This window comes from Ruditapes philippinarum, unplaced genomic scaffold, assembly GCF_026571515.1.
Source record: "Ruditapes philippinarum isolate M1 unplaced genomic scaffold, ASM2657151v2 ctg1049_1_1_1_1, whole genome shotgun sequence".
Lineage (NCBI taxonomy): Eukaryota > Metazoa > Mollusca > Bivalvia > Venerida > Veneridae > Ruditapes > Ruditapes philippinarum.
The window spans coordinates 298098-321012 of record NW_026864092.1 but is presented as its reverse complement, the minus strand read 5'-3'; the positions used below and the strand labels follow the sequence as shown (position 1 = coordinate 321012).

Sequence of the window (22915 nt, the reverse complement as noted above, 5' to 3'; positions counted from 1 at the left end):
AATATAAAAGTCTTAATGGGTCCAATTAGACCTTTACTTTGAGGGTACTTACTTGATATTTATGCTTTGCATATGGTGTCATAATGGTGATCAATTTTGCGCAGTTATTTTTAAAACATTGCAGCGATTTAATTGTTATAGAGCAGACACAATATGTAGACTTTTAATACTTGACCTTTAAGTGTGACCTTGATCTATGGGGTAGCAGCCAAATTATTGCGCTCTGCACATCGTCTTATAATGGTGATTACTTGTGCGTCCTCAATAGTTTTATTTCAGTTCATTTTTACCCGCAATGTTTTTCCCCATAAATTGTCATCTTAGATTTAAACAATGTTACTTACATTATGTTATTTTAATCAAAATGGAATTTGATTTGAATAGGAATTTATGATAAAACAAAGATTTAGTAGATACTGTACAATAATTCCACGGAGAATTTTGCAACTGTAAACTAGTCAAAAGTTCGTTTCAATCGTCTTATGCCCGGTTCGAGAAGAGAATATAATGACTAGAACAGCTTAGAAGAGAAACTCAATCGAACGTAAAAGTATCAAAAAGGCAATCTGTCATATTTAATTTCATATATTTATTGAAAAAGTGCTAGAAACATGTAGAAAATATTTATATTTATTCTGACATATCTTTATCCAACAATTCTTGTGATCGCGCAATCTAACAGACCTCTACCTATAACGGAAGCTCTTCTAAAGTATCAATCGAACAGGCTATTAATGTTAAAATGACAAATGAAAATTCTGCCTAGTATATTTATTTCTTTACTGGCAGGAACCAATTTCCGGACAATACCAGTTTCCGGACAAGTATTATAACGGCTTAATTTTGGCTTTATCGATGACGATTGGGTATTATATATCATGAAGATGCTTGGTTTGATTGTTTGAGAAAATAAATTTCATTCCAATTTGATACATCATTAAAATTTCGTGAGGATACCTTACCTGTGTTTTAAAAACAGCCTTATATCCCTTTGGGGCATGTAATTTGTTCTGCGCATGCGCAATATTTTGTTTATTTCGGGATATAATTTGGGGTAGCAATTAATGCACAATGTACATCATTCGAAGTTCATTGGGTGTAATTCCCCAGAGCTAAATCTGTAACGTATCGGAAAAACGGTCTGTTTAGCTAGATTTACTCCACTTTTCGCAACTTCGTTGCTGCCGTACACACTAAAATATCCGTTTCACTTTTCAGTCATTCGAGACCCATCACGTGATCGTTATGTTTCCTATCATAAACATTTTTCAGTAAATCAGCTTAATTATATAAGAAAAGCTAATATGTGAGAAGAAATTTGTTGTTACATTAAATAATTATCAGTTTAAAAACAGATATGAATAGCTACTAAATATATGTCCGGAAACTGGTTCTGCAAGAGTGAACAATTTACACTTTTGATGACCTAATTTAACCCTTCAGTTTGTATATTGCCTACGTCACCAGGCAGTATTAATTATGTTATCGGACGTAGTTAGAGCTCAGGTTTTTGGTAATGTTAGTTTTATTAATGCATGTTTATTATTAAAAAGTAGACAATTAAAAAAAACTCGAATTTTGTCCGGAAACTGGTTCCTGCCTAGTACTGTTAATTTTAGCGGAAGTCAAGGTGATATTAGACGGCCTTCGGCCGAAAAACATGTCAGCGTTTGAAAGTAATGGAGCGAACAATTAAGTATTACAGACGGACGGGCGTAGGGACGGACGGACTGACGAAGGCCACTCCTATAATCCCCTCCCCGCTTTGATTAACTTGCGTTATTTATTCTGAATAAAAAGTTGTTTTTGTCTTTTTTACAACCCAATTTATCATACGCGAATTAAAGATTATCAAGTCAATAAAGTAATCTATGGTTAAAGTTATATCAGTTGTAGAATTAATTTTAAAACATTTATTAAACATTTCATGTCATAGCATAAGCCATAGATATTACATTTTTTCTTCTTACTTTTTGTAACACAAATGTATTTTTCAACACAAGTCCAATAAGTTTAGGTGTATGCAATCTTTATGTTGTACCCAACATAACTGCCGGTATAAGTTTATAAGTTATGTATGGGATTTAATGATTGTATTATTATATACTGTACGCATTTTATAGATAACAAAGCGTTGGATATATACATACCATTATTGCTAAAGTTATCATTCGAAATAAGGTTGAAAGAAGAAGAAAATACTATTATAGATGTTACATTGGTTTGTGTATCTTTAGAGAGATATCTTGAGATTGTACTCGTATAAGCACACATATTACCCACAAGGAGTGTACTGTTCCATTTACGAGATGCTAGGAAAAATTATGAGCAAATGAAAATTTTCCAATCTCAAACAAGTTCCTTTTGAAGAAACTAAACTGCATAAAGAACAATGAAAGTGATATTATTATGAAAATTCTTTTGAAACATGTTATCCTTTGTCTCTGTAAGACTGACACACATGCTTAACTCAAAATGTATATTTCTTATTGGAAAAAGGACCATAAACACAGCAAACTCGTCCATGCCTTATTCCATCAGACAATTTTTTTTTAAATCAAAATATTCACTTCGTCAATTTTATTTCTGTGTAATATATGCATGTCATTCAGACAACTTTTTGTCAAATCTTTATCATATCTCTTGTATTTTCATAAGTTTCAAGATGTTGTAAATGCTTTATCCAACACAGGAAAATCCTAGATTTAACAAGAAAATAGGGCTGGCGAATTCGTATAAAGTTTCACCTTAAAATTGTATATTGTGTGTTTGATAATTTGAACATAAGAGTTGTAAAAGAATATCAGGAAAAAACATATAAAAAAGGATTTAGTGCACTATTAAATTCGGATTCAAAATGAAGGTCTGTGCTACGGTACACATGAATAAAAGTTGTCTCTCAAGATAAAGCAAAGAAGGAAACAACGCAGGCGATCCATCATGTCCATGAAGGTTCTAAATGTCATATCGGTAACAAATGGGTCAAACACTCCATATACCTGAAATGAACAAAATGAACATTCATAGATTTGTATGGTATTTACTTTCTAATTATTTTTTTGAAATCTTTTAACAAAGGTAAAGTAAACGATTGATGAAACTTTTTTTTTATTTTATTTATTTTTATTTTTTATTTATTCATTTCATTTTTTTGTTTTAAAAACTTTTAATATTAAATAATTTTTTTTTTTTGAAAAAACCTTTGCAATTTTTTTTTTTGTGGGGGTTTTACTTCCACCGACAAAGTATGGGTCAAGGCGAAGTTCCAGCAAGACCTCAGGTCCCCCCGTGATAATTTCAGGACAAAGGGGAACCTAAGCAGAACAACCGACTTTTTCGTAAGCTACTGGAATTTCCTCACAGAACCCAAAGTTGTCGGTTTTTGAATCAAAAGCGGTAAAAGGAAGGGTTTGTAGTAAACGATTAACCACTTCCCATTCCCCCCCTTTGCCCCATACAATTAAAAACTGGCAATTACAAAAAAAAAATTTTAATACGGATTTAGTTGAAATACCTCCACTTTCTGCCACACAAGTGTCAACGCTCATCTTGAAACCAGAACTACATCGGCATGTATTTGTCTTTTCGTCACATTCAGCATTAGCGCCGCACTCCGTACCTTTTGGTGGCGTGCATTGTTTGCTGTCTAAGGCTTAAACATAGTTTAACTGTCATTATAATGAAACTTTAAATTATACAATTGGTGATGCTCTCAAATGCAAATAAGTCAGTCATGTAAAACAAAATGATTCATATTTTATCCTAAAATCATTTAGAATATGTTCACCTTTGTTAATGTACAAGTTATAAGTTACTGAAAACCTCATATTACTAGGCTGCATCAACTGATTTCAGTTCAAATGTTTCCTGCCCTATTGTTTTACTTTAAATCACTTGATGTTTCGATTTGTGTAATTTTGCAATTCTTTGCATAATAGCATAAATTATGCAACATATATGAATTAAGATATAAAAAAATCGTATATTAGTGTTATCAAAGCGTTATTTGTTTATAAATAAAACCACATTACGTATTTTATTCCTATATCTTGACGGTAAACTCATCAAAGCTTACTTGTGTTGTTAATAAATTAAAATTTTCTTATTACTTGCAGTACACACGTTGTCTTTTTCTCCAAAGTGTTCAGCACATTCGCATAAAGTGTTCTTGCACACTGAATGAGTGTCACCAGGACACGCAACGCTTCCCGTACAGTGTCCTCCGATGACTACATGTAAATATTTTGAAAAATAGTTAGTAGTATCGACAGTAAATGCCAAGTACTTTTTCTAGCCCCTAATTTAAGTTGCTGTTTTATTTTGTTCATTAATAAATAGCGTAAACTGGTGATTATCTATTTTTTATTAAGGTTAATATCGGCGTCATAAGTTAATCTCTTGAAAATACAATGCATGATATAATCTGGATACCATCTATTATTCTCAACAACCAGCAGGTATAAAACTGTATGATAAACACACTCCGACACAAACTTTTGTAAAAGATGTGTGTTATAATTACACCCAGGCTTTACCAATATGCTTCAGTTAGTCAATACTAACACGCTGTGTTCCCCTACGGTGACAATTAACGTTAGTTTAGTGTTATAGTTATGCTGGTCAATAATGTGGAAATCGAAAATGTTAAGGCCAGATCGGTAATAATTGCTTCATGGGCCATACAAGATATAAGCAAGTTAGGTAAGGTACTTATGAAATCTTGAAGTATGCTAATAATTATTCAAATTACTTTTCAAACATGTGTCAGCATTGTTCTTGAACCCTGGTTTACAAGCGCATACCGATGAAGTACAAACGGAATTTTCTAGTGTGCAAACAGTCGACACCGTTGCATCTGTGCATGATTTGCCAATTACTAAAATGTAGAAAGAATAAAAATTAACTAGAAATTAAAATAAGATTTACCACCAAGCATTTATGTATATGAATATGTATGTTTATATGTATATATAAATGCTTGTCTTTAATTGAATTTGGCATTTAGGTTATATATCTACAGCTGAAGCGATATTCAAATAACACAATAAAACAGAGATGGGCATAAAGAAATCCGGTCATATCTAAACAGCATTGTTGGAATACCATTTTGATTTACTATATGCACCACAACATATGGTTATACGTGGATGCATTCAATTTGTTAATTCTAGGGTGATAATAGCTCCATTCTATTAAAATAGAATAAAGAATACAAATGTGCAATATTAAAGGCATGGTCAACAATTGGAAGAAAATCCTGTAAGCAAGATAAATAATTTTATAGTCTTAATATAAAATAGTCTTCAGAATATATCAAGGCGTGAAGAAGAAAAAAACAACAGGAATATTTAAACAATCTAAGAGAAATGTCCTGGGAAAATGTGTTCTTCTCAACATTTCAACATAACATAAATATGAATAGTTCACCAATGTGGTAATTTTTTTCGTAACTAAAACAAGCATATTGAATTGATCTAAATTGGAAATGTAATTACAAAAAAATTAAGTAATGACCCAAATTATTACCATTCTTAATACAAACCCCGGCATGTGGTTTGTATCCTGTATCACATTGACATTTTGTTGTCGCGCATGTTAAATGATTCGTGCTTAAACAATCTGCGGCATCTTTACAAGTATCATTAACCGCTGAATTGTTCCACAAATAAAATCTTGTTCAAAATCAAACGTTATTTAAACATTTCCCATCAAACAATTATGAATTGTTATAAGTACACGATGAAATATGTGCTTAGTGAAATAAATGGTCCTCAAACAACTGAATATCCTTTAATAAAAATACAAATATGAACATTTATCTTAATTCACACATCAAAATATTTATTTATGAATATCACCAATATCGATATAATAAAGATATTGCTCTTTGTATAAACAATGCTATTTCAAAGCTATAATTATCATTTATTTAAACATGTATCATAGAAGTGTGGGTTAAACTATTCATTTTTTTATCAACATTTTTGCTAGTAATTTGTTTGTTAGTCTTTGTTGTTGTTGTAGCTTTTCTTCAGAATTACTGTCATAACTGTTGTTTATTTACACTGTACAGAATGACACAAGCAATGTACTTTCTTTTAGTAGTAGAGAATAAAGAATATTGATTTACCGTTTGGAATACATGCCCCAGCCTTTGGTTTATACCCTTGCACACATTGACATTTTTGTGTATTTGCTGTATCGCATGTTAAATGATTTGCACTCAAACGGTTTGGGTCATCTGTGCAGGTATCATTTATACCTGAAATGTTATCTAAGCAATTAAGTTACGAATGAAAGTTTACAAGGCACTAAAACCCCTTCAACAAGCAGAACACGTTATCAAAATGGGTCAGAATCGAAAATAAATGATATTTGATAACAGTTAAGAAATTTTAGTGTTTAAAGAAAACTATAGATTAAAACACAGCTAAATTTCTTTTAGTGCCAACATGAATTTTATCCTGCAATGTGTATTTGAAAAAAGTTTTTTCTATAATTAATGAAACGTGACGTAGCATGCCTCCAAATGTGTGCTTATTTCCATGAAAAGTTTGAAAATATATTTAATAGCAAAACATACTGAAGTGGACTTAAAAAGTACTTTACACATTGCAAAAGCCATTTGAAATGTACATAAATTACAAAAACATTAATGTATGCAAATATTCCCTTAAATGCGTGTAAGGAAATGTGGTTTTAAATACTTAAAATTCAGTCAATAATCGCACGGAAAATATAAATTATTACTTATATTTTGAATCTTTTTACTTTTATTGAAATGTATTTGTCTCAAGTCATATTTTCTTAAATATTTTGGTTCATCTGGATGGAGGTATGCAGCTTTAAGAAGACGGGTGTTTCATCCAGAAATTAATTAGTTCTGCTTCCGAAGCTCAATAAGCGTAAGTTGTTTTCCAGGGGCCGCTGGAACGATCCTTTTGCGAGACGAAATTGATAAGTGACGATCGATTTCGGATATTGAGTGTTATGATCATTTGACTATCATCACTACTTTTGACATCATGTAGGATAGATACGTTAACGCTCATTTGTTGAGAAATCGGTAATTTCTGGTAAGTTTGTTTTAAAACAAAATGTCTGTCCGGTGGATCGGCCGCCTAGATACATGTATGACCAAACATGTGATAAGAACAGAAAATAGCAACTTTCTTTTCATATTGTAACACTTACGAAAAACAAAAATTATAAGCAAAAATACCGTTTAGGACGCATGCTTGATTGACGGTTTTAAAAGCTGTATCGCACTGGCATGTTGTTTTGCAAGTAGCATTGGCTACATTTGCACACTCTGTTGCAGCCGTGCATGACGAACCGAGACCTGAAATTATTATTAGTATGAAATTTAACATTATAAAGCATACTGTTATACAAAATATTGTTTAGAACACGTGACACATGAAAATATCATTACGTTATTTGTATAAAACAGTCAGTTTAGAATGATTCTGTCACTTAAACATAATTATATAAGAAAATTGGTATTTCCATTTCTGAATAACCGTTTTTGTAACACGGGTAATCTTTAAAGACATTTATGTATGATATTCACAATTTCAAAGATAATTTTCTAATATTTTCATTTAACACATAAAGCTCAATTATACTTAGTCATTTACTTCCATTTTTGTACCTTGAGATTTCCGTATAAAGTGCACATGCGTTGGTTTTATGGTCTTCTTGAGGTATAACAAATTTGCAGAGTGACATGGACATATGAAATATACGTCTTATTTGAGGAAAAAAGTAGATGAATTTAATTTTATATATGCTCTTGATTTTTTTTTAAAAAGCTAAGATGAGAAAGTCTTATACTAAACATTCCTATCAAATAAGATTATTTGTATTATAACACGAGATGCAATAAAGAAATGTACTATATTTAAAGATTGTTTAGGCAAGATGAAAATTATGAAAAATTAATGCAGTGTCGGTTTACACAAAAAATGAGAAGGCAATGAAACGCTCTCTGAATACATCAATCGGAAGCAGAGATTGTGTCCATTATCTGTCCGTAAATTTAGCAATTTTGTTTTAAAACTTATAACCTGCACAGCAAATGTAATCAGGTAGTCCGAGTAACACGGCTATCAGCTGACATCCAGTCCAGGGTATGATGTTCATAATTTGGCTTTTAGGTGTCTAAAATAAAAAGATAAAACATGTTGCCTAGATAATAAAATCTTGATCATCCATGAATGGATATATATTAGTTTTACACCAAACGCACACTAAAGCTCGACGTCAAGTCATTATCATAGTATTATTAGAGATTTCAAAATCTCATAATACTTTTAAGGAAAATTAATACAAAAAAAAATAATGCCAGATTTTGTAACTAATTATGAACTTAAACGTATTGTTCTTTATAGTAAAATCTTTATCAATTTTGTAGGTACATATAACCGGTGTTAATTCAGAATCTATAAGTAATTAACTATCACAATGAATATAATACATGATAGCTACAGTACGCACAATTGAAAACATAAAAAGAGAATAAAGTATCTGCATATATTTGTATGACTATCAAAATAAGAACATCGAAAATGTTACAAGCTTGGTTTGACGGAACTTGAACATGAAAGCTACAATCCATGCTCCTAGAACTGGTACCGCATTATAATCACCTGGGCGTTTCTGGGTCCTCGGGTTATACATGTGTTTTAAACAAACTCTCCTGGTACTCTTTTTACTAATAAAGCGCTTTGAAAATTGGTAAAATCTTCAGCATAAAACAATTATTTCGGGGTATTTATTTGTATATTTTTAATCGAATTTATGCTTGTAATTGAGACAATCGAATCTTTCGCAGTGGATTTTGAAACAAAAAAAATGTTAGCTTCCAAAACTATTAAATTCATGTCAATAGATACTTTTATAATTTGTCAGGGGAATTTCACATTGTTTGCACTGCTTTATTTCTAACTGGGATGGATTTGACATTAATTTGTATCTGAATATGGCCGATTTCTGGGGAAACTAGGTCGAATTGTCTGAAATCTTTCCCATATAACGTGTAACTTCTGTAGCTACGACACAGCAATTATATGTGTACCTTAAAAAAAAGAATAAAGGTAGCTTCGAGCGAAAATAGATTGTATAGAAAAAAAAAATTTGTGACGCTGATAATGTTTCAGTTAATTTTTATTGTATTTAAATACAAACATATTTTCTGATGAATGACATGAACTTTATACATATGCGCCATGTGTGTTATTTAACATTCATGCAAAATAAATTATAAATTTAAATTGAAATAAATTATAGCAAAATATATCCTTATTTTCAATTTTACCTGTTCACTTACCTTATACAATTTGATAAACATAATGTTACTTTAACAAATTCAATATACGTATATCAAAATTTGTAAACGTTAAACTAAAAGAGGTCTTCGTGATAGTTATATTTAATATATGAAACGAGTTAGTTACGTGGAAATAACACATCTCGGAATGTTTCTGCAAACAACAAAACTGTGCCAGCCTAACGGCCTCGCCAATTTTAATGGCATAGTCATCCCCAGCCAGTGTTATGACCCCGTATTTAACAAGTTTCATATATTATAACTGTTATATTGCAATTTAATAATTAATTTTTGTAAAAGAAACAAAACCGTTCAAGGTTGTTTCAAATGGAAACCCTAAATAGATTGAACCAATACCAGCTTTTTGTTGTCGTAAGCTACCTTACAGCTATATATAATAAGACAGAAAAACAACATATATTGAAAACAGAAAGACATCTTATGTTAGAGACGATAATTGGATCGATATTTTATGTAGAACTAAATTAAGATAGAACTACATTTATTTTCAATTCAATAACATGTGATAAATCATTTAAAAAGTATTTCATTGATAGTAATCCTCATAGTTCTTGTATTTAAATTATCAAACGTAGTTCTTGGAACTCCATGTGGTACGAGCAATGTAACTGCAGTTTGTACAACGCCAACTTCGGAATGTCCAGCAGCCGGCCAGTGTTCCTGTAAGGCAAATTTCGTGCAAGAAGACGGATTATGTCCTACTTGTTCGTATGTTTAGATGGTAAAATTGTGTATAAGTATTTACAAAGCAAGCGTAGGTTTGAATTATTGTTTTACTAGTATTTGTAGTATTATTGTGTCAAGACATTCACACTGAAACTATGCAAAACGTCAAATTACAAAAAAAAATACTGTTTTTTCTACATTCATTTCAAGCATTAGGCCAACATTGTACAGCAGACACGGACTGTGTATCAAATGCTGAATGTGATAAAACCGCACCAACTTGCAAATGCAAAGCCGGATTTGTTAAAACAAGCGGATTATGCGCAGAACGTAAGCAATTTTCTCATGACGATGACTTTAATGGTATTTTATGATAATCCAATGTTCAGTGACAGTTCATTTACAAAAGTAATGGCTTAGAATATGATTGCTGGCCATGAATTTAGTAATAATATTTAAATAATGAATCTTCTATTTATATTATGCCCATCCAAGGGTGTATAGTGAGTGAACGGTTGAATATCATAATACATTTTCATTTTGCTATAATTCCTATTTATTTAATAATAAAGTTCGCATAAACAATAAATAACGCAGAGATCTTAACGAAAATAACTGTAAAATGCATTAGAATTTACCTATAACGCTTTGTTTATAAAAAGAGTGGGGCAGTCTTTTTAGATTTTAAGCAGATTTATAATTTTATTGTAAACATTTTCCAATATCAACTGTTGGTCAAACACTATTTTGTCAGTCAATCTTTTGAAGTATCAAGTCAATTCAGCTCAACTTGACTATGAAAATATGAGCATAATGTCACTTTAAACAACAACACTAAAAAATCCGAAATTAGGCTGATCTCATATCTGATTATAATATTGTTACCTTAAGGCCGTTATGTGCTGTAAATCTTTTATCGAACCAAAAAAGCACAGTAAGTCTGTCCACTAAAATCGTATACAAAATTAAGAACCAGATACATCACATATTGTTCTATGCAAACAGAACTTATACGGAAAGCTACAATATAATTATGCAACTCTTCTTTCCTTTTTACCTGACAGAAGGAATTTGATAATTTGGCCAGATGGTGACAAAATTCTTCATGCTGATCATAGAAAAATATCAGTCAAGACTGCCTTAGCGACCCCCTGATTTCAACGACTCCCTGTCTTATCCGACCTTGTTTCGGTCCTCCCAACGTATTTCTCTACATAAATGGTCTGAATTATGTGACAAGCGACCCTTATTGTCTGGTCCCAATGCATTGCTTTGTCTGATTTAAACGACTTTCACACCTTTTAATTGTCCGTTTATCAGATAAATAATACCTGTTTTAACACCCACAGAGGGCCAAAATAATTAAGTCCAATTATTATCCAGTAGTCAGTACACTTCAAAAAACCTCTACACAACATTGCATCAATACACAGTTTACATGTACATACAGGTATCAAGTGACGTAGTATTTGGTTAGCATGGTGCAATCGATGTGTGTTAACAAATTGAGGTGTGAAGTACATAATGACCTGATCAAACTGGATTACGATTTTGTGTACTGTTTATGTAATGCCAACGGAAGATTTTTTTAGGCAGCATTTTTTCATTTCACCTTTCTATTGCTACATGAATTCTACGTGAAAATGTTGATAGATCTACCTTCCATTTAAAGAGAAAAAAACTTTGGATATGAATATGTCTTAAAGTATGATATTTATTTTAAGGATTTTGAATGCATCAGATTCAAGTTTATTTGTACTAAAATGATTCAATATAAATCTAATATAAAAATAAAATTTATTTTTATATGATATACATGCAATTAATTATAATGTTTTACAGGGATTCTCATTTTATTTACATCAAGTATTTAAAGAGGCTATGTTTATTTACAATTGGTTACATATTATTCCTTCACACAGTTATGTATTTTAATTTTCTTTGAGACTGTATTAAGAGACTCCCTGTCATATGTGACCATTTTCTGAGGGTCCCTTGGAAAGTCACATATGACAGTCTTGACTGTATACACACAATTAAGTGATTTTATAAAATTTCTTTTATGAATGAAGTGAATGTCAAAAAAGCGCGTATAATGTTCATTTAATGATCGCAATGTAATAACTATTGTTATATACATTTACATAATTAGTATCATTTAACTCCATCAGCGTCATCTGCAGTGTCTTTGAAGATTGCAATGAGCACTTTTGGTATTTTGATAGCCTCAAATATTATATTGAAAGCATTTTAAAGGTAAGATTTAAGATGTTGTAACTTTCTGTAAAAACTTCACTTAAGTAATAACAGAAAAAAATAGCATTTTACTAGGCTTCATCATTATTTACATTTATTTCGGTTGGGATATTTTCGTTTATTCTTGTCCAGTTATTCCCTGATATTTAAAGCACAATAATAATTCAGTAATAGTTCATAATATTATTTTCGATCGTATCATTTTATTTATTGCAGGTTATTTTGACAGAATGGATGTACGATCTAGAGCTACAACTGTATTTGTTTTATAAACGTCATATGTCAGAGGATTTTTCTCTGTGATTACTTAAATGCTTTTTGTAATCAGATCACCTGGAAAATAACGTTATTATAACGTTGTACGAAGATTATTGAATTTTGTTAGGTTTTTTTTAAATGAAATCACAAACAAAGAGTCATGGAATTTTTTAGTAACAAAGACATTAAATACTGCTCCCGGTTTATTGAAAATACGACCTAACACGTGATTTTGATATTTCAAGCATGTTTTGCTTTTCATATCAGTTTGAAATGTTGTCAATTTGGAAACTATTGAATTGTTTCTTGACACGATACTACAAATTTACGAAAGAGTTTGAAAATATAATAGTATTCGTTTGTTTAATAAAACGAGATGCAATACATTTTCTAATATAACATTTGTTACCGCACATAAATTCATACACCTTTAACTATGACTTTCTTTATTTTTAATGATGGATATGAAGTATGCATCAAAATAATTTCTTTGTAGATATATATTAATTTGCAATGCTAAATGTGCTTTTTAGGGTTACTTTGTGTTAGTTATTCTTTGCTGAGAAATAGTTTCTCACTCGAGTGATATCTTGATAGGTTCAACTCGCCTTTCATTTGCTGTGATCTGTTTTCTCTTTCATACCAGTGTTCACTTTTTTGAAAACAAAATGAGCAATTATTGTTTTATTTTCAAATGACCATCTTAGTAAAAATGCGACTTTGTTGCGTTTTTTTTTTAAAGATTAATTTTCACTTTATTTCTAATGCAGAACGTACTCGACATAAAGGTAACCGTATTTAAATTATATAATACAACAACAATAAAGCATCAGCAGCAACTGCAGTAGCAGTAGCAACAGCAACATTATCCATAAAAAACATTTTTTACCAAATTTGTACGAAAATGGAAATTTTACTGTTGAAGAAGTAAATGGATATGAAAAAAGTTAAGCTATATTAAGTGGCATATACTGGCATACATAATAGAACTAAAAGTTATGTTTAATCAATAGATATTTACAGAAGCAAATATCGAATATATCTGCATACTAGGCATTATTCCCATCGGATTGGCATATGAACATTCTAAATAATGTTGCTCATTTGAATTTAGATATTGTTAAATTTCAGTAAATTAAATGTTAATCAATGGGAAACATTTTGACATAGAACAAAACTTTTGTATTCAGAATATTTAAATGTTGTAGAAACATATTATTTTATGATCCCTAAACAATTGTTGTGAGTGTTTGTATTTGCTAAATTATTTCAAATTAGGTAATCCAAGTGATATATCTTATTATTCAGTATCAAAACAAATCTCAACTTATTCGATTGAATGTGGATTTTGAATCTCACTACTCTGTAAAGGTCAAGTGCTTTACTTATTGTGAAAAGCATTTATTGCGTATATACATCCTTTAAGCCGCAAATGTGCACCTGAGAATACCACCGAGCAAGCTTAAATTTTTTTTAACACAAACGCCTATTTAATGTTCTTGAGATTTTAATGAATGATATTTTGATAGTCGTCATCGCTTCAGCCCTTTATATTTTTGAACTATTCAAATATCGTGTACTTCTCAATATTGATTAACTTAAAGACACATCCGAATAAATTGGCAATATTGCATACATTTGAAGCTTTTCTTTTATCTGAGTAGGATTCTGCAGACATTTTCACAAAAAAAACTTACGACAATTTTTTATTGTAAGTGATATCTTACCATAAATCTTCTTTTCACAAAATATCTTAAGAAAATCTTACGTGTAAAATCTGTCGTAACTTTACGATAGGTATTCCCCGTTCGTAACTGCAATTTTTAAAAAAAATCTTTTTAGAGTAAAATATCATGGATCTTTTATATAAACAGAACGAAAACAAACAAAACATGGAATAACAAATATATTATAAGCAAACAGTATGATATAAATAACAAAAATTAAGTAAAAACTATTATTCCAACATTAAAATTTGTTACGTCATGACTTGATGACGGCATGGTGGAGAGGGTTATGAATAGTTTATATGTGAACTATATAGAATTCTTGAAAATTAATGTTTTGTACAATTTGGTGGGTTCGATTTAAATGCCAGCATGTACTAGTGGCACCTTTTTATTTATTAATACCTTAGCAATAACGTAGCAGACTTTGTTTCTGAATCACTTAGATCCATACAATTATTTTCAATCGAGATAGAAACTATATCAGTTTGAATCATTTTTTTTCTCTTCTTATTGTAACTTGAATGTGTTAAATACATATTTCAAGCTATTTTTTACTTGGTTTTATACCGGAAACAAATATAGAGCATGCACATATATATCAAATGACCGGTTGCTAGGGATGTTTTTATTGTAAGATTTATCGTAAGTGAATTTTTTATCTTAAGATAAAAATTATCTTACGAGTGGCTTTGTGAAAATGACTCAAGATTGATTTACGATTATCCCAAGTCAAAAACTTACAATAAATCGTAAGTATTTTTGTGAAAATGTTTGCAGAATGTATATAATTTGACTTTAAATTTCAGTCAATGTTTTTGCTTAAGTATGTTCATAGTTGTACTTGCACTGAGTTTAAAGATTGAAAGAGTACTGAACTAAACAGAGCAATTTTTTCAAAAGTATGAAAATGTGTTAAAATATATCCAAAAAGAAATTACATTTAGCAATGTTTACGTTTAGTGTAAAATTGGCATGTTGAGGCATCCATTTTTAAGATTTTAAGCTTACAAGATGTGCCACATTCATTTGTCAAGTAAGAAGTAAACTTTCATTAATTTCGGTTTAAGACAAGAAAGAAATTTGAGAAGAGGTCTTCTTTTCTTCTGTTGTTCTTTAATATTAGTGAATAAAGCATGTTACCTAAGCATAGACGCCTCAATTGAACTTAAATTCACGTGCAGTTGACAAGCAAGATAAGCGGATTAAGTTCAATAACTGCAGCAATTCAAATGCAACAATTGTTACGCAAGCAAGTCCTCTTGTGAAGATAATTAAGAAGCATTGCAGGGCCACTGGCAAGATAAACCATGTACGGGGATTCATTTAGCAAAGCAGGTCATATTAAGCAACAAATCCTGTAATAGCAGCAATATTATCCTATCAGTTCAGCATCAACATGCATTGTATTAAATCTATCGATTGCAACAAACGTATACGGTGTTACATAAATAAGAAGCATACCTTGTACAAGACAGATTTCGTTACCTATTACCACCACTAAATAGCAAGCGTATTCCAGAAACTAAAGTTCCTGATTTTGTATTCATTAACAAATTATGTAACACATTTATTTTATTAGGAAAATCTAATTTTAACAATAGGAAAATAATTTGTGGCTAAATGCCATATTAACGAGACAAACGAGTGACGGGGATGATAATGTAAACAGAATTTTGATTAACAAAATAACGCTTGATTTTGTAAAATATTTATAAATGTAATATATTCATTTGGTTAAAATTAATTACTGTATATATTCTGCAATTTTGAATAAGTTGTTTATGGGAAAAGTGTACAGTAAACATTACTTGTAGCGAACACGGTTATAGCGAACTTCCAGTTATTAAGAACAATTTATTTTGGCCCAAATTTAGCCCTTCTTTATCTAATATAAAATATACGGTTAAAGCGAACACGGTAATAAGGAATTATCGCTTTTGAGGAACTCATTTTTTCAGATAAAGTACAGATAATTACACTTTTATAGCGAACTCCAAATATCCCATATCCGGCTTTTCAACTTTCTTTTTCATATGCACCTTTTGTTGCATGTACTTCAATACAGCTATGAAAATGAATTTGTATAGCAGTACATAATTATAGTTTTCTTTTTATGATATTTTAAGCTTGATCCTTTCATTGTATTATTTATTTTGTCACACAAACTGCGGCGCAGGAGTGTAATAAAGCCAACGAAAAGGGATTTCTTCACCTGAACTATTATTCTGAAAGTGTCTGATGATATTAGTCCCAAAAATAACCGGAACTGGGGAATAGAAATCCATATCTGAAACAATTAATACAGGCAATAGTACGGTAATAGTACTGCACTGTAAAGAATGAACACAAATGTCAAACAAGCAGTAACCTATATAAGAAAATTTACATCATTTGCACTTGTTTGTCAGTAACTGAACTGGACTGGTTTCTACTACCATCAAAACTATAGCCACGACCACAACCAGACCAAAAACGTCCACTTCGATTGTAACCACATCTATAGTTACTACGTCCCTTTTCACTGGTACTGGTACTACCACTGTTATCTGGCGTGGAAGAGTCGCTCACTTTCTTTAACTGGCAAAGCTCCTTCTCTACAGTTTCAACCCTGGAGTTCATTCGCTTCATCTGTAAGCTGTTGAATAATTTTATGTTCAACAACTGAAATATTTGAAAAAGCTCTGAATCAAAAGTCTTTGAAAAAGAAACATACTGTGACATGGGGATTTGAGGGGAAGCACAAGAAACAGAGTTATAGGTAGATGTGCGAGCCTTAAAATCTTCCTCAATTGAATGAAATTCCTTCCTCAGAACATTAACATCAAAAATAGACTCGAACTAATAACGAGTTGCATTCCTGAGATCATTATCACGTAGACCTGACCAGAGCCGGTTCCTAAGCATATCATCCTTAGGGTTCCGGTCCAAACTCAGGTTCGCATTTGTAAAAAGTCTTTCTAAACGAAGACTATACTCGGCGACAGACTCGTTCTGACCTTGCTTGGTGCAATAAAATGCTTCCTTCAACCGCTCTGACGTATAGACATTTCCATAAATGGCTTCAAGCTCTGCAATGACATCTGAAATGGAGGTCCATTCTCCCAAGTGTAATTAAACAGTACGTGCTTTGTCTTTCAAGCTATTACGAATGGACTCCTGAACGATATGGCTTGGATACATACCACCAAGTAATAAACAATTCAAGTCATAACTCCAAGCCTCAAACTCACATTATCCTGGTTTCCCTTCTCCAGAAAATAAAGGTAATTTGAGAATCCGAGCATGAGTAACAGATAAGAGGGGTAAGTGGACATATCACGAGAAGTTTGCTTAGGAGGAGGAACATCATCTTTGTCAAAATGAATATGTCAAGAGTTCAAGTCTCTAGTGGGAGTTTCTGTCTCAACAGGTCTGCCCTTCAATTGTTCACCAGAAAGAGGGGTACTAGATTGACAAGGTGTCACATTAAACTTTCAAGATGTTTTTTATCTGATCTACAAATACTGTACTTCCTCCTCTCTTATGTGAGACATTTCAGTTGTATAGTCTGCTTCATCCATAACTAAAAAAGATCTTCACTGATATGTCAAACTGCAATTTTTGATAATGACACCTTCAGTAAACCATACAAAAGAAATTAAAAATTAATATATTTATGTATCTAGTCTGTGTATATTGATATATATTTTATGTATAATACCCAATCTGCAATATTGTTGCGAAAAAACTGTATACGAAAGTTTGCTTTCAAAAAAAAATTCTTTAATACTTCTCATTTAATATGAATTATGTATACATGGATTATGGCAGACAGTAATGTTAAAAAAAAATGTATGTATATGATGTTTGAAAGTATATTGGTACAAAATAATACAACCCTTGTGTTTCGGTTTTATGTGTGTGAAATAATAAATTCAAGTATGCGCTACTAAAAATATATATTCTTTACTACAAAAAAACCGTGGCCTGCGCCAGCAATTTCTCAATTCAAGTGTACATCCGTTGTGCAGATTAGCGGGGAAATTGAAATATTAGCGAGAAAAGATAATCGAAGAGATTGAAAAGGTTATAAAGAACTATTAATGTAGGTAACGGCTATTGAATATGAGATATGAGCTATGAGTATATGAATTAACGAAATAACTACCGAAAACCATAAGGGATATGGATATTTACATATAAATACATGTATACAGAGGAAAACATGGACACAAACAGAACAAAAATATACGGCACTTGGCAATACGGACAATGTAAACTTGACCCTTTGACATAATAAAAACGATACTACAGTATTGTAATAACTCTTTGACGTGACGTTATTTGCGCTATATACGTATATATACATAGCGTTAAAGCGCGCTAATGTCAGCGTTACACCATAGGAGCGTCGATGAAAATGACTGGTTTAAACTGTAAACCGTTCTCTTTTTGAATATGTGATAATTAGAATATCATATTCGTATATACTCAATACTTAATTTATTGAACTCGTTGAATTAAGAAATATTATGCTCGCAAGATGCTCGCATGATACGATTTTATTCAACTCGTTCAATAAATTAAATATTAAACCTATACTCATTCAATATCCTTTATTTCTTTAATAGGTTTGCTCGAGTTCAATAACTATGATCATTTATAATCGGTTTTCAATATAATCACGCATGCTTGCTAATCTATCGAAAACTACAAAGTATGTTTGATTGAAATAAAAAGAAAACTTTCATAAGGTAAAGTCACCCTTAAAATATAACAGAAGATATACTATATAAAAGGAAGTGGAACTGGATGATCTTGTTTATTCTTAACCATTGAAAGAAAATGAAAAGCACTGAGTTTAGAAACAAAATATGATATTTTATGAGAAATTGAAAAAAACAAAAACAACTGAAATTGAAATAGCAAAGGATTTTCAAATTCTAAAAAGTACGCTCTCGGGTATTATGTCTAAAAGGCAATAAATGACTAATTTTTCTTAAACAAATGCTCTTCAAAATGGTGGACGATGGTAAACAATCAGTTCGTTATATCTAAATCTGTTCATTATCAATACTCCTGATACAAGGAACAAATTCGCTAAATGCTTATAAGGAACTCCGGATATGGTAGGGTGACAATAACGAAAAAACTAACATATCTATAGGGGCTACCCGCACCCATTTTTAAACAAGACATGTCACATATCAAAATGTTTCCAAATGTTTACAATTTCCAAATCTGTCGGCATTGATTGACATAAATGCTGGCGAACAGAGAAATCCAAGATGGCGTCCAAGATAGCCGCCAAAAATATGAAAAGTACCAGTTAGTCTTTATTGCTTAATTTTTAGCAGTTAAAACATAATTATGCCTTTGTTCTTTTATTATATTCCTGTATCAAATTGATGTCAGGAATGAAATTTAATTACTTATTACTAATATAGAAGTGTTGTTCATGGTAAAAAGCAGAAAACATGTGACGAAAATGTACAAAAAAATGCTAATATTTAAAGATGCCCTGTTCATTTTCCATGTTTTCCGTGCAATTTACATATACAAAATATTAATTGTTTTATCATGTCTTATATAACAGGAAAGAAACTTCTTGTATAAGAAAAATGCTGCTGAATGTTTTCATAATATAGTATTTTTTTTAGAATAATGTGTATTTCTAAGTGGGTGGGTGTAAAATAACAAATTTGTCTTTATCACAATCAGTTGTAAGTAACTTTATATTAAACTACTTTATTAAACAGCTTTATTAGCTCTATTATCTTTAACAAATTTTGTAATTTTGGAGTAGAAAAGGCAAGAATTGTAAACATTATGAGAAGAAAATTGTTTAAATTAAAGAAAACAAATATATTCCTACATAATCTATTTGTACTTTCTCATTTTCGTCTTTTTACATAGAACAAAACAGAGTTTATTTCATAACTTGTACACACACATAGGTACATCGTTATAACAAGCATTTTGAAATATAATTTTAGGTCACATATTTTAACACATAGGAAAAAACACACATAAAGAAAAAAATCAATACAATACTGAGCAATTTGATATAATTTAATACATGCAATGCAATATATCACATAAGTTATACTGAACTCCATTAATCAATCATATATTAATATCTATAAATTACTTCAATCTGTAACTGAATAATGAAGAGTTCTAAATTTAAGCGGAGAACAAATATAACAAATTTGTTTGACAAAATATTTATATAATATAAAGAAAGACCATCACAGTATATATAATCAAAACAGCATCATAATACTTTTGAAGATTTCTAGAGTTATCATTTCGTCTGATGTTTGCCTTTTTAAATAATAACATAAGTTTGTAAATACGTTATGGCTTTTAGATTGCAGAAATTCTATAAATTTGGCCATACTAGGCCACAAGTAACAATAATGCTAAATATATTGGCTACGTAGATTTTCATAAGCACTGCATTTTAAAATAAAATGATACTCGTCTTCGAGCTCGTTAGTATCACATAATTGACAAGTTCTTTCGTGACCTTCTACACGGCCTCGACTATACCTTCCGGACTCAATTCAAAGTCTGTAAGAGGACACTCGAACGCATGTAGGACCGCTTGTTAATGATTTACAATTAATCTTGTCTAAATATAATTCATAACAGAACTGTTCTTTTACATATGAATCTAAATATCTGAGCACACCATTACTAGATACATTTGCACGCCAGTCTTGTAAGTAACAATCGATAGTCTTTGTTTAAAAATATGTAAGAACTGTTTCACCAATACACTGTCGAGAAAATTCCATATTTCGGCAAAACGAAGTACCTCAAGCAGTTATTTTTTTAATTTAATGGCCAGTTATTTTTGACATTTTTACATATTTTAGATATACATGAACACTTGCGTAGTTTTTGTATATCCTGCCAGTAAACATACAACTTCATCCAATAGAATGTAGCCTTACCTTATGACGTTTCCTACAGTGATTGTCCAATTTTACATGTGTATGTGAGTGGGTGGTAAATAATGTTTCCAATGATGCTAATCTAAAGGATATAAATATGACATAAATAAATAACAAGCTGATATCATTTTTTTTCGTCATTGAATCAAATATATTTCAGATGTCTACGTTAACCCTAAGTAACAAACGTTTTTCATAGACAAAAAAGGAAATCATAGTCAAAATATGATAGCTGATACCACTTAAAATCATATATACACTAAACACTGTAAAGGAATGATTTTCTGCAGTTAAATTGTAACAACCAATTTTATATTTCGCTTTTTCATATTGAAAACACGTGTACCTAAATTAATATTTCAGAAAGCCAATGCAATTCACTTCCAATGTACAAATACTCTTCTTCAACTTTGTCAAATTAAATTGAATTAAACAAAAATGAAAATAAGTTGAAATATTGCTAAGTAATGCTTATTATACTGGAAATTCGGCATATTTTAGTATCTTGCCTTGTAAGATATAAATGAATGATTATCGTTTTCACAGAAGTTTATTTTTGTTTCTGTAAAATCTTCTATTTTACAGAAAAATAAACGCAAAAAATGTTTCATATAATGATTTTTTCTAGTACACTACTACATTTATATTTTGAATTTATATATCAAGTGTAAAGTTTCTAAAACCTCATACTCTAAATAACTTAGTGTAAGGTAGAACACGACAGTTTGCAAATGTTCAAGAAGCGTCTTCAAAATTATCACGGAAAATTGACAATATCTGAAATTAGATTCTGTTTATTATATTCCAATAGTTCAGCCTTTTTTTTGTACACATGACATCGAAGTTAGCCATCAAAGCCTGATTTCGAATATGGCGTTGCTGCGTATCCTTGGCAAGTGTTACGAGTACTTCAATGCTACCAGATAAAAAAATATCTTAAATCTTATTCTTTTAAAATAAAAACTGAACTTACAATATTCTTAATTACAAATGCAATAACGTTTAATTTTACATTAAATTGAAATGTATCTTTATTAATCAATTTATACGAAACAATCGCCATAGTTACGCCGAATCTGTGCCGTATACTGGTCTTAACAAACAACACAGTATGTAAAACAGACACAATGTATAACAAATTAAATTGAAATAAGTAAATAAATGTATAAGGCAGCTAATGCATTATACGTGTATTTATTGGACACACAATACAAATATTCTCTGGAAAGTGTTAAGAATGACAACCTGACTATTACGTTAATGGCTTATTCTTAACGTTATGAATTGGTGTAATTATAGTTCAATATTGTTTTTAATGTTAGATATAACCGAGACATTGTCGATCTACTGGTATCATATAAGACTTGAGGCACTTTTTATAAAGTTGCATGTGCTGTATAGGTGCATAATTCATAAATATTTCATAGCCTAATAGAAAATGGCCCAAACACATGATGTATGCTTATTTTAGAATAATATAATATGAGAAGTTTAGAAAATAGCTTGGGTATACCGAAAAAAAAAAACAACAACAACAACAACAAACAGTTATCTAATACATGTGTCTATTTCACTGTAATTATAATCATTGGCGAATTAATTTCGGTAGTCAGGTTGTTATTCTCATGTCGATGATTTTGAAACGCAAATGTTTTCCTTTTTTGATTAAGTTCAAAATTAAATGTCTGCTTATTCTTTTTATAAAATGTGAT

At 30.7% G+C, this 22915-nt stretch overlaps 1 protein-coding gene across 1 annotated transcript; it reads right to left on the bottom strand.

Moving 5' to 3' along the window:
* Positions 1-2870: 2870 nt before the first annotated feature.
* LOC132724412 (platelet endothelial aggregation receptor 1-like) lies at positions 2871-8682 on the bottom strand. Its single transcript, XM_060709274.1, has 9 exons — positions 8578-8682; positions 8070-8163; positions 7223-7342; positions 6131-6262; positions 5527-5649; positions 4751-4876; positions 4110-4229; positions 3498-3652; positions 2871-2999 (listed from the first exon to the last, which is right to left on the bottom strand). Exons 1-9 carry the CDS (start codon positions 8680-8682, stop codon positions 2871-2873), a joined length of 1104 nt encoding a protein of 367 aa, XP_060565257.1.
* Between the last annotated feature and the right edge of the window lie 14233 nt (positions 8683-22915).